Source organism: Lepidothrix coronata, unplaced genomic scaffold (assembly GCF_001604755.1).
Source record: "Lepidothrix coronata isolate B3197 unplaced genomic scaffold, Lepidothrix_coronata-1.0 Scaffold80, whole genome shotgun sequence".
Lineage (NCBI taxonomy): Eukaryota > Metazoa > Chordata > Aves > Passeriformes > Pipridae > Lepidothrix > Lepidothrix coronata.
The window spans coordinates 1856662-1869893 of NW_016690260.1; the positions used below are offsets into that span (position 1 = coordinate 1856662).

The window sequence follows — 13232 nt, forward strand, 5'->3', positions numbered from 1 at the left end:
ACGAACAAAGTAGCTGCATGATTCTCTATGTTTTTCATGTACAGCACTGGGTCCTCAAGATTCAAGTCTCCTGTAGGTTAGGAAGCTGTGTACCAGTTCTCCAAGGACCCAGCGCTATAGGCTGCAGCTCCAGCCTAAAAGGGGCTGTTCAAGCTGAATGACCAACTTTTGGGGTGCCCAAATGCCTATATGAACTGTGCAAGCAGCTATGTAAAACTGATTATTTGTGGTGCCTTTTTCACTGGTTCTACATATGGCATAAGCTGATGAAGAGAAACATCTTGGAGCTGTCCTTTCTCTTCTTAATTTTGTAATTTGTAGCAAAATTCAGAGATTGAAGATTTATGTTGTTTGTGTTGGGCACTAATTACAACTATTTCAGTTTTCCACTGGTATGATAATTTTTATTAATAGATTTTTTTCTTTCATGAACAGCAGTGGCAGTTTTTACAAACTGCTAATCCTACATTAATATTTCATCTAAATGAAAACATGTAACTTAAGGAATATATTATAAGAATACATTTAAACTTGCTTGTTTTCCTAGATAAATTCCCAATATAATTTTGCTTAAAGCTTTCATTGATACTGCAGTAAATAGTTATATATTTTTAATGTATATTTGGGATTTTTTCCTCTTTGTTTTATGGTTAATGGGTTTATCATGGCTCTTTTCAATCCACTCCAATAAATAGTGAAGAAAGACCCATAATATAGCTAAAAGACTATTTAGTATTTAATGTCTCAGTTAGGAAGACAATATTGTAACACTACAATAATGATATCTGGAACATTTAATAATGAGTTTATTTGTATATAGGCCAAATCTGTTCAAACTGAATTCCTGCAGAACTTGCATTTAAACTGACATATGAAAAGATGATCCAATCAATCAATTTATGTGTAATATAACCAAAAAGAAATGCATTATTGTAGAGAGTTTCAAAGTGGTAATTTCCTGGTTCAAGAAAGTGCTGAGCAGCACTGAAGAGCAATTAAAAACAGCCATTATCAGCCTTCCAATTCCCTCACAAACTGTCTAAACCCAGAATGATCCTGACGTCCAGAAAGGGTGTTTACGTGTTTGTAAATATTCAACTGAATTCGGGGGTTGTGAAAAAAGCATTTTCTTTGATCCAAACTGTTGGAGGTTGCTGCAGTTGCAAGGAAGTGTTTGCTGCGTCATTTCACTGTAGGACAATCCTTAGCAAATAGTCAGTCTCCCCTGTTTAACTTAACATTACAAAGGAAGAGAGAACGTGATTGCTTCTCTATAAATGCATCACAGGACAAATTCCTGGGAGGGAGAAGAACTATTTGAACTGAAGAGCAAAGCTGACACAGGAAACCACTGGTACAGCCTGGCCATAAACTGAAGATAGAAATTAGGTTTCTAGATATCAAAAACAGAGCATCTGGATAATCTTGGGGGAGGGGAAGGGAAAGGAGAAAGGAAGGCATAATAAATCTAATTTGCATCCACATGGAAGTAGTAAATTTCTATACTATGGAAAATTAGACAGAATGGTTGTCTTTGGTGAAGGGAGTCTTTACACAAGGTAAGTCTTTCAGCTATTTGTCCATTTCCCTTCAGTCCATCAAAAATATTCTGAAGCTGCATCTACACAACTGAAAAAGGCACAAGGCATGGTTGTGTGCACTTCTTAATTGCTGGCATACTCCCTTGCACCGTTTGAGCACACATCAGTTTGCACTTTCCTAGGAAATTCCTAAGCATGACTGGGAGGACAGGGAAAGCCAGGGGTTATTCCCAACAGGCATGTTGGACACGGCCATCCAGTTTGAGAGGGAAGAGCTCCACAGGGGCAAGGTGCATCACAGTCTGGTCCCAGGAGCAGTCCCTGGCCACTGACTGCAGGTTCAAAGGGTGTTCCCTTGCCTGCTCTGTTTAATGACAGGAACAGCATCCCACTCTGATCTGTCTCAAACATCTACTTTAGGACACAGTTAATGGACCTCTGGAGGTTCTTGTCTCATGGACTGTATTGGGAGCTATGAATCACTAAGTCAGATGTAAACTTAAGATACCTGAGTTAAAGCAGAGGAATCCCAGCATAAGTGGAAAATGTTTTCATTGTAGAATCTGATCAGCTACAGTCACTAGAGATCAGCAGGAAATGAATTTGCTGGTTTATACAATTGTGAAAAAAAAAGGAAAAAAATAAAGAAGAAAAATGTTCTCTTAAACAAATTTTCACAGTGATGTTTAAAAGGATATGTCAAAGTCAGTATGCTTCCATTTAGATTTTGCTTCTATGTAATTGCCGTTTTACTGATGGAAAACAATTTTCTGTTAGACAATTTGACAGCAACTGTAACAGTCATTCAAAAAGACGTTAATCCTGAAATGCTCTGTCACAATCACAGAATCCTCAGCCTACCTGGTTGTCCTTTTAGTGGATTGAAGCTGGCAAGTGCTGAGTATTTGCGTCTTGATTCTGCAAAATATGTGCTTATCTTTGAAGCATGTGAGCAGTCAGATTGACTTCAAAAAGAATTCACCAAGGACACTTACGAGACTGAAGTTAAACAGTGGTGTAAGTGTTTTGCTGGTTCAAGAGGGGAATGGTAGGCATTCAGGAATGCTTCAGAACTGACATTTTGTTTCTGTGTAGCTACATGCCAAGGGCACATTGCAAATATTGCAGAAACGGGACCATGGTTTGAAGGAGATAATAGGTGGATTTAGAGCAGAAGAGATCTCAGAATAGAAATATATGATTTTGCATTAATAAACTAGACACCAAAAATGTCTTTGCCCAAGGCACAGATATACCTCAGACAGGCTCTGCTGAGAACAGTCAATTGATGACTGAAGAAAAATAGCCCACTTAAAACAAGGACTAGCTTAAGTGATGAACTACACATATTCATCATGGAGTTCTCTTTGGAGCTCTACAGACTGTCTACTAGGGCTCAAAAGTAATTTAGAGAAGTTTACATAGGTTTGAGAACCACAACCTAAGCATTGCTGCTTCGGTCAATACCACAAGAGCTTCTAGTGAATGACAGAGTGAAGCAAAATGCTTTACTGCAGTCGTTAACATCCGTGCAAATGAAGATTGCTATTAATCTAAGTGTGTTTCTCTTCTGTTGTGGTTCCTTTCTACACTCTTTTGAGAAGCTATTAAGATATAAGAGCATACACAAGCTCAGTGTAGTTGACTACTTGGACTGTGAGGATGGGATTAATTTTTCAGTTGTTTTCTCTTTTGTGTGCAAATATTTTGTTAATAGTACTCATACTGCTGTGAAAATACTGTCCACAACACAAAAAGCTGTCATTTGAACTAGAGGAACAAATGTGCATTTCAGTAAGCCTCAGAATTTCCTGATACAGATATATTTTGTCCAGAAAGGCAAACAGGAGAAAAGTAGAATTGGTAAGGATGAGATTTCTGTTTAGTCTTAAACCACTAGCCACATTCTGTGTATTCCACACTCAGATCTGTAAACCTTCAGACATATTAAGATTAATCAAGGATTTATTCAAGTTCTACAATTAGACTCTGCATTTTGGGAAGTGCTTGTAAAACAGATGTTTTAGTTGTCCTTCCATCTTTTAACCTGAAAGTTACTCAGTTTTCCCCTATATTGTACCATGCCAGTGGAAAGAGGAGCCAGGGTCCCAGAAACAGCTACAGCATGGGCAGTCAAATGAAGTAGCTGGATCCCTGAAATGCCTTTGTTCTGCAGGTAGTGTAGAAGTATCCTTGAGTGAGGACATTTCCAAGTGATTTGTATTTGGAGTAGGACTTCCTGGGGAATTCTGACATAGCAACATGATGGTCTACAGGTAGAAGTTGCAAAGAGCTTTCTAGGCCTAAGGACTTTTCAGCACCTGCTGCCCTAAAATTCCCATTTGGAACTGTATATGGTCTATTATGAAATCCCATCTTGGTTCCTAAGGAATTGTCAAGAAGATGGTAAAAAAAAGCAGTGGCATAGTCTACCTAATCAGACAGCAGTATCACCCCCTGAATGACTGCTCAGGTAGTGTACCCTGCACAGCATTTATTTGATGTGGTGACACCTAAAATATTTGATAATTTATTGTAATTCAAAGGTTTTCAAGACTTGAATTGGAGAAAAAAAAGGAGAACTTTGTGTTAGCTATTTATGGAAGAAGAACGAGAATCTCTATTTCATCCAGTTGTACTCAGATCGATATCGTATTAGCTCAGCAGGCTAAGGTTTACATGTTGTGCAAAAAATTCAATACTTCTTTATGTAATATTCTGAAAATTGTTGGCTCTTGCATCTACTTAGATAGCAAAGGGAATAGCACTGTCATAGCAGGGCCAATCTGTTGAAGACTCAATGCAGAATCACTAAATATGTCTTAAAAATTATAAACCAGTGAGTCATGGGGAATCTTAAAGCCTGTCTGCTTTAAACAAAGTTCTCTTCTGTTTGTCATTTCAAAGAGGCTTCCCTACAGGAAATGGGAGGAGGGAGGCTCAGAGTACCATAACATAACGTGGTAGCCTTATCCTCCTTATTTTCTTGCAGTTGAGAGCAACAGCAGCAGCTATAATGTTGAAAGCCATCATGGGAAGAAGCAGGATCAGAGTTGTTTGCACATAGAAAATGCAAAAGAAAGCAAAAACAAATACAAAAACAAAAACCTCCAGCAATTGGAATGCAAACATTATTTTATGTTTTCTAAAAGCCACTAATGGTAACAGTCTAAAACTAATTTCTCTCTCCAAATAATAAAACTATGAAGCTTTACTGATTTCTAGGTTGAGGAAGAATTCAACTCATATCCTCTATAGGGTGTTTCATTCTATCAGTGCTGCATTAAACAACCTTGGTGGGAAAAGACTGAATTGGCAGGTATTTTAAATGCCATGGGATTGCCAAGGCAACTGAAGACTAACTGTGGCCAGAATACAGATAGAAAAGCACATGTTGGCAGCAAGAGCTATAACATCTGAGCTTCCTCTTTCTGGCAACTCTAGGGCCTTACGGAAATGTGTAGCTTACATAATAAAGTTATTCCAAGCTGGAACTGTTTTACTTGTTGTAAAATGCCAATAAATGAGTAGAAAATTATGTTAGCTGTAGATATTCTTTGAACTGTGAATAATTAGGATATATAAACATTTTATATTTTAAACTGAAAGTGTAATGGACTTCCTAGAGACATGACAAGGTGTTAATTTAAGCCTGGAAAGCCAGTGGTGTAAGCATTAGAATGATGGCTCATGATTATTTTCATGATTGAACTCCATGGGTGAGGTTTAGCATTATCTTTTTTTATTGTTTGTAAGCACAGATGTACCACCATTCAACAGCCTAGGGACCTATCTGTACGGAATGCTCAAGTGCTAGAAGGCCGCATATGTTGGTTGTGAATTGAGTAGTTTAATTAAGGAAAAAGATTATCTCACTGCACAGGAAACCCTAAAAATATCAGAATTGGGTTTATACATTATTAACACTTAAAGAGATCATGTATATGTATGTGTGTGTGTGTGTGTATTCTGTGACATGGAGATATACTTAAGAAATCCTTGCTCTTTTAAAGGGATTAAGATTTTACTCTTAAATTCCTTTTACACTGTTCTTTAATATTGAACATATGGGCAAAAGACCTATGAGGGTGTGCTGAAAGCCTAAATAGAGGGGATAAAGAGTCATTGACCGTAGCCTCAATATGAGTGCAAAAATGTTTTTCAAAGTTTACTATAAAATTAATAGATTATCTGCAGTATTGAGCATAAAACCTCGCAGGCACTATTTGAACTCCTCAGAGTATCTTGTATACTGGGTGGGCAAATCGGGCCATTCAGTTGTTCTTGTCATAAATAGGTGCTTCAATCACACTTTGGAAAATACTTGTGGTGTTTTGTACATGCAATTTTGTGCATCGCTGGCCTCTCTGCACACTTTAAAGGACAGGTTTTTAAATCCTGGTTCTTTACATTTTCAGAGGTTCATGGAGTGCTGTCTGGAGCATTTTAGAAGTAAGATTGCTAGGGTAGGATGAACAATTTACTGTTCACCGCTTAGTTATTGATGACATTGTCATTTTGAACTGTTGCAGAGGTTCACTGTTTCCTGCTGAGAGGCTCTCTTTGGGAGGATATTGTAGTGGCATCTATTGTTATAGTAGGACTGGTAGTTTACTATTGTATCCTGTCTCTTTGCAGTTGGCCCACACATCGGGCGTTATTGTGGGCAGAACAACCCAGGACGTGTCCGGTCTTCAACAGGGATTCTTTCAATGGTATTTTACACTGACAGTGCAATAGCAAAGGAGGGATTCTCAGCAAACTACAGCGTGTCGCAGAGCAGTGTATCAGAAGGTCAGTATTTATCTATCCCACAGAGCTTCTTGGAAACTACTCTCAGTTATGTCTTCTTGCACACCAGGTGTTGCCTGAAGCTTTAAAGAAACCTTAAATAAATAAGATGGTGGGGAAGGATTGGCTCTGTTTTCCTTTTTTTCTATCTTTTTTTTTTTATTATTTTTAAAAAGAACAGCTGCCCTTTGAAAAGCAGTGCAAGAAGCAGAATTCTCCTTACGGTTTTATTCCACAGTATTGCCAGGAAGTGGGGATAATTATTGTGAAAAACTGTGCTGACCACGGGAACGCAGGAATGCAGAGCAATTGAACACTTGCATTAAAACAATGAAATATGGACAATGAATGCACTATCCAAAGCTGCCTTTTATTACATGGAATAAGCTTTGAGGATCGATTTCTTGAATAAAAAAAACCCATTTAATATATGTGCTCTTGTTAAACCATTTCATAAGCTGTCTAAGCTTTGTTCCCTAACTCATATTTTTTCCCCAGTTGCCTAATTTTCACGCTTACCCTTCGGACAGAGAATGAAACAAAGTGAGGAAGACACATGAAAAAACAGGCTGTGTTACACCACATCCTTGCAGATCTTCTTGCTCTCCTCAATGATAAATCACACACTTTAAATCAAACTCTCTCTTCTTTCTGTGTCTTACTGAGTTTCAAGCAGATTCACCCATATTTAATCTACTTGTCTAGTCAAAAAAGGAACAAAAGAAAAATGAGCAAACTGAAGTAATCCCTGTAACTCACCACCTCTCCTCCACTCCTTGCCTCTTTATCAGCTTTCTTATACACGCGTAGCTAGGAAGAGGGAATGGGACACACCCAGCCTCTGTGGATGGGAAGCATCCTTCTCCATCTGTCTCAGGCTGTACTTTCAGCTAGTTTGGTTGCTCCCTATGTAGGTGCTGCTCCTATCCCTTCATTAGCTAACACAGGCCACTTGGGTCCCCCTGTCCATCTCCTCCACAGTCACCCTCTCTGGGATGTAGATGCATCATCACACTGAAGTCAGAATTAATAATATCTGCTACACTGGGATGCCTTCAGCTCTTAAGCACAGGACAATAGAACAGAAGTCAGTGTGTGTGAAAACCCTTTTGGATGATAAGAGGAAACATTTCATATGCTGTAGACTTAAGACAGAGTGAATCCTCTCAATTTCAGCCACCCTTTCTCTTTGTGTTGTCAGTACAGAGAGGGTCACCTCCAGAGGACAGATCATTCTGCTTATCTCAGACATGTGAGATGTCCCTAGGAGGTACTTGTCCCTCTCAGTAGACTACAGGGAAAGCCAACATGTCTAGATCAACCTAGACACTTTTTAGATATTTTAATATGACTCCCACCTATCGTGTTTTGCATTCTTTACAGTGGCTTATGGCTCTCCTTCAGATTTCAAGCAGAGGTTAATTTACTTTGAGACTTACCCTAATGTAGTTCTGCTCCAGTACTTCACCCAAGGCTCCTAAAACACTGAAACAGCACAGATTTGGGGGAAAGGGTCATACGCCATGGAAAACGCAGCTGACAACAAGTTTGATAATTGAGTTATGGGTCAGTCTAACTACAACTCCTATAAAATACCCTTTATAACATTTCTGAATGTGAATTTTTGGATCCCTGGTAAAAGATTTAAACACTTTTTGCAAAATATTTTAATTTTCACTTAAAAATAGGACATTTGGTTTTTTAAATCTCATTTTTCCAACTCATAGATGTTGAAACCTTCAACTCAGCACCCACCCCTCTGTTAGACAAACATCAGCTCCAGAGAAGGTGTGATAAAAAGGAGTGCATATCCAGCTGTCAGGGCCTCCATTTCGCACACTGGTATTTTATCTTAAATTTCTAATGAAGGAATTAATTATATTTCTATAATATGAAGTCTCTGAACAGAAGCGTAGGCACATGTTTGTTTCTCCTACCCCACTTCTGACACGAGTGGAACATGAGCACCTGGGTGTGAGGATCTGTCTAAAGCCATTGGCCTCTCTTGCTTTAGTAGAGGTTGGAGCCTTTTCTGAAGACCAAGAGAAGAATTGAATCTCCGTGCCCTACTAGCCTTTGAACTCACTATAGTGATTAGGATGTCAATTAATTCTAAATTATCTACGTAATTTTTGTGTCAACAAAAAAAGATTGAATGAAGATGATCAACTCGTTTAAAGTACACCACGTTACAGAAGAGGTGGTAATTCCCTTAGGTCAATAATTTTCTGGCCTGGATTCAAAATTTGTTGCTGTGTTTCACTCCAGTGTCTAGGATCCAAAGAGGATGGATAAAATTTTAACAATATTTTTTAAGCATTTTGTACTTTTTCTATGGAAGTAAAGAGTTTTAAAATCAAATTATTTCATACAGTCATCTAGTTTGTCTTTCCTGAGTTTATGCATAATTTTGAGATGAACATACATTGTTTTATGTTATGAATCCACAGAAGGGTTTGTGCTAGCCTAGAATAGAGAATTCTATTGTCCTATATTGAAATGGCTAAAATGCTGGGCTAAAAATATTTGTATAGCATTATTACTGCAGGAATTGCCATGGCAACTCAAATGACAGTATTAAGAATGACACTATAAACCCAATATTGCCTCACTTAAAGTTGCTAAAGTATTCAAAGTCACATAAAAATAAATTCTTTAGATATTCATATTCAAAGCAGGAAAATGTTCTCATTATTCAAAGTCTAAATGAAAAAGCTGACCATAATAATGATGGTAATTTATTTTTCTTCAGATTTCCAGTGCATGGAACCACTAGGTATGGAGTCAGGAGAAATTCACTCTGATCAAATCACTGTCTCCTCCCAGTACAGCGCTATCTGGTCTTCGGAAAGGTCCCGGCTAAATTACCCTGAGAATGGATGGACCCCAGGGGAAGATTCTATCAGAGAATGGATACAGGTAAAAAAAAATAACATTTTAAAGATATTATTAATAATACTCTGTGGAGTTTATTGAATGTGGAGGATGAAAAAGAAAGGAAAAAAATAACACAGTAAAGTACTTCTACATAATTTAAGAGTCATTGCAAGTGAATATCTCGTATTCCCTATTAGACACACAGAAAAAGACTTACTCCCAAAGGTATAGAAAAAGAAAAGGTCAGGAAGATTAATTCTTTTGTTTCCCACATCTATTGTTTTTTCAGTCTTCTGGGCACAAATAACAGAGATTTTGGTTTAGTGGAAAAGTCAATATTAGTTTAACATGCACTTAAAGTGGAATGTCCCAGTAAGCTGAGCATGTGCTATGTCTCTAGCTGATTACAGTTAAGCATTAATACAACATAGTGTTTTCATGCACTCAGATTTCACCTCAGAAGACCTGTGTCTCTTCTAGAACATGGTACACACAGAATGAGTTCAGTGGTCTCTGCCTAGTGGCTATTCTTCCACATCCTTAAACACAACATTCATTAGCAAGATAAGCTGCCTTGGCTTTGCTCTGTTAGTACAGGAGAAATCCTGCAAACATTTATTGCCATGAAGAGGCTCCTTGAGTTCAGTCAGTCTGTTTGGGCTTGTTTTCTAGTATGTTTTATCAGGTCCATAGCTTAATGGCACATGATTCCTGAACAGTTTAAGATTATTTGTATGAATTACTGAATACAAAAAACCTATACTAATGGGCAAGTATTAGCATCATTATATGAAAAAAGCCACTGATTTGCCTCAATTGTACATTGCCTTACACTGCTTAGCTGAAACCTACATTCTATTTCTGTTGGCAAAAGCTAAGAGAAATGCTTGACTATATTAGATCTATATTACTAATATTTAAAACTTGTTCATAGATTTTAAACATTCCTCCTGCTTCTGTTGTTTTCTGTAGGAAATTACTAACTGACATATAAAAACAATGCCTTATTAGCCTTCCATACGAATGTTCACACTGGTGTTTCCTGTGAGGTTTGCTGTCTGCCAGAAAGCTTAAAAACATGTTGAGTAGTAGTTAGTAAAGGGAAGAAAGAAGGGGAAATCTTTCATTTCTGATCCTTGGCACACAACGGGACTCTCAGGTGTCCTGCTTGGGGGCCCCTGTGCATCCTGAGCTCCTGGCAACATGGTGATCCTGTACAATGGACCTAATCAGACTTCAGAGTGGCAAAAAAAGAAATCTGTTTATCCTTTTTCATTATTGAGGAATAAACATCAAAATCTTCTCAACCTTATCTAAGTGCAAGGCTTGTTATTAATCATTGCCACTTGCAATCCATGGAATGCACATGGAAAAAGGGTGGAATGCGTTAGAATCAAATTCCATGTGTTTCATCTGGTCCAAGGACTGCCACTTTTTCTTTGTTTCCTTCTTTTCTGCTGTCACTTGCACATTTATGACTGGATAATCAAAACAAGAGAGCTAGTCAAATCTCATTCATGTGTTCTGTGTGCTTATTAACTTTATTAAGCTATGATAACTACATACCTATATATATAGTTTAATCCTTTCACTTAGAACTAGATCTTTCTGAGAAAAAGTTTCAAAGGACTTTTTTTAACCATTGACTTGTTTAATAACAGACACAACAGAATGCAGGATACTCCAGGGTTTATGCTTTAAACAGCTCAGGGTTCGTCAGGCCTCCTGCCCATGAATTTCTCAGCCTCCTTTGCCTCCTGCCATAAACCAGAGTGCCCAGGGCCTGAAACAACCACTGAGCAGAATTTTTAGCAGCTTTATGCTGCCTCCAGCTACCACATCAGCCAAGAAGTTGGTGATCATTTGCATGCAATCTGCCCTTGGGCATCTCCTTCAACTGCCCAAGGCCCATGTGAAGGGACTACTGTTAGTAGTTTCTACCACTCAACTTCTGTAGCAGAAGCAACCAAGCTGAGTTCAGAGGTTGAGTACACCATCCCTTGGCTTTTCACAAAGTACAACAATTTAACTTATCTTTGGCTCTGATGCTTATTTATTGTGGTTTCATTCTATACTAACATTGATAATTTGAACTTCCACTTGTGTTCTAAACGCTTTCCTGTTAATTGACAATCTTGAGATGGGTGCTAAGGGCTTCAGACCATCAGGAACCTCAGTAGCAGGGTTCCTGTGCCTGTGAACTGCCATCTTCTATGAAGTCTTGATGCCACTGGCAGTAAGTGCATATTACAAGTTTGTGTCTGGGTAAAATATTGAGATCCCCTGTTTCCTCTATACAAATATCCTCGGGAACAGATGTTCGTCTCCATAAGAGCTTACAGAAAAACAACCAAGGACATGTAACTGATAAAATACTCTGAAATTACCCATAGAAAAAATATTGTAACATTTTATAAAAGGAGGAAGGCACATGTATATGAAGGACTGAGGTCACTTTGTTCTGCTTTGTTGTGTGTGCTATTGTAAACTAGTCATTTATGTGAACTATTTGCTTTTGTGCAGTACAGCATAAATGAATTTTTGCTGCACAGAGCAAGAACTCTAGAAAATATTCAACGGAAAGAAAAAAAGGTGAAGGATACAGCAATGCTGAACTTAGAACTTTTGAAGTGAAAATTTCTGCCTGTATGTCCTTGTCTGAAAGACAGAGATTGTGTATATCAGTTAATCATTAATTTTTTCACGATTGCAGGTTTCCATACCTGCACACACACTGCAGCTGGTTAAACAGTGATGTCTACCTTTAAATTGATAATAGTTGCATATGCAACTATGGCATATATATGAGCTATGTACAGTCATACATGGGCAAAACAGCTTGAAAAAACAGCTCCAAAAACTAATTTCTTCAGTGTATCTTTTTTTGTATAAGGGAAATAATATAATTCTCCTTTCCCTTCCTTTTACCTCTCCCTTGAAGGTTACTGTTCTTGTTAAGACAAAAGAAACAGAAAACTTCAGTTAAGTATCAGCCAAAAGAGATTGGTATCTTTAGAGGACGTCTAGAGGGCATGTGATATGATTGTCTCCTTTGAGGTGTTGAAGTCTTTTGGACCATTTCACTGAAAATAATTAGGAAAATAGTGTTGGCTTGTTGTTAGTAATGAATTTCCATGAATTCCATCTGTGGACCTGAAACCTATTCTTTGGTGGAAAAACTGGATTGCTCCTTTGTGGCTGACAGGTACAAACTACCGAGTCCATCTGAGTGCCACCTGCTTACAGGGCTCCGCTAAACGAAAATTGCCTTTCCATTTATTTCTCAATTGTTTGAATATAAATGTCAAAGCTTAGATTTAAAATTTTCATAGCACAGTCATACTATAAGTCTGCACAGTACTTTCTCCATTTTATTTTTGCCCTCAAACACACTTTTTAAAATTACTGGTCTAACTCGAAATTTGGAGTCATTCCTTAATCAGAAACAGAGTCACTCCAGATTGAATTTCTTCTTTAAAAACACATTAATAAAGTCTGTGGATTTTCCAATATGAATGGAATAACAATATGCATGAGGCAAAGGCTACCAAAAATAAGCATGAAGGCAGTTTATTGTCATATGGGATGTTATTAACATCTCAACCTTAAGCTCAGCCTACTTGTTTATTGCACTTATGTTTCGCACACTTGACTGCCCTTCAGTTTGAAACAGCGTAATCTAAAATAAAAAATTAAAACAGCCCTTTAATTTAATCAAGAGCAGGGAACTGCCATTGCAATGTAAGTCATTGTCCCTCATTAACGTATCCTTTCACAGGAAAAATAGTATAGTGTTTCCATTTATGTAATCTGAACAACAAACATGTTAATAGGTATCAATTACTAGCCAGTTTCAGTGTTTAGAACCAGTAAGAAGGCCCATGCGAGGGTTTGACATCTGGTTTTAGTGAAATTGTTCCTGTCTGTGGTATTTAAAATTTAAAGAACTCCTGTTATTGTGCAATTGGGAATCCTAGGGGAGTACAATGTTAATGAAATCCATAACGTGCAGGGATTTTATGA

The 13232-nt window shown here is 37.8% G+C and overlaps 1 protein-coding gene across 3 annotated transcripts in view; it reads left to right on the top strand.

Moving 5' to 3' along the window:
- Positions 1 to 13232, top strand: part of NRP1 (neuropilin 1) — a 114282-nt gene that overhangs the window by 52443 nt on the left and 48607 nt on the right. For all 3 annotated transcript variants that reach the window (XM_017820204.1, XM_017820203.1, XM_017820205.1), the window contains exons 6-7: positions 6180 to 6335; positions 9085 to 9251. In XM_017820204.1, the coding sequence (XP_017675693.1) occupies positions 6180 to 6335; positions 9085 to 9251 (323 nt within the window). The remainder of the gene's footprint in view (positions 1 to 6179; positions 6336 to 9084; positions 9252 to 13232) is intronic.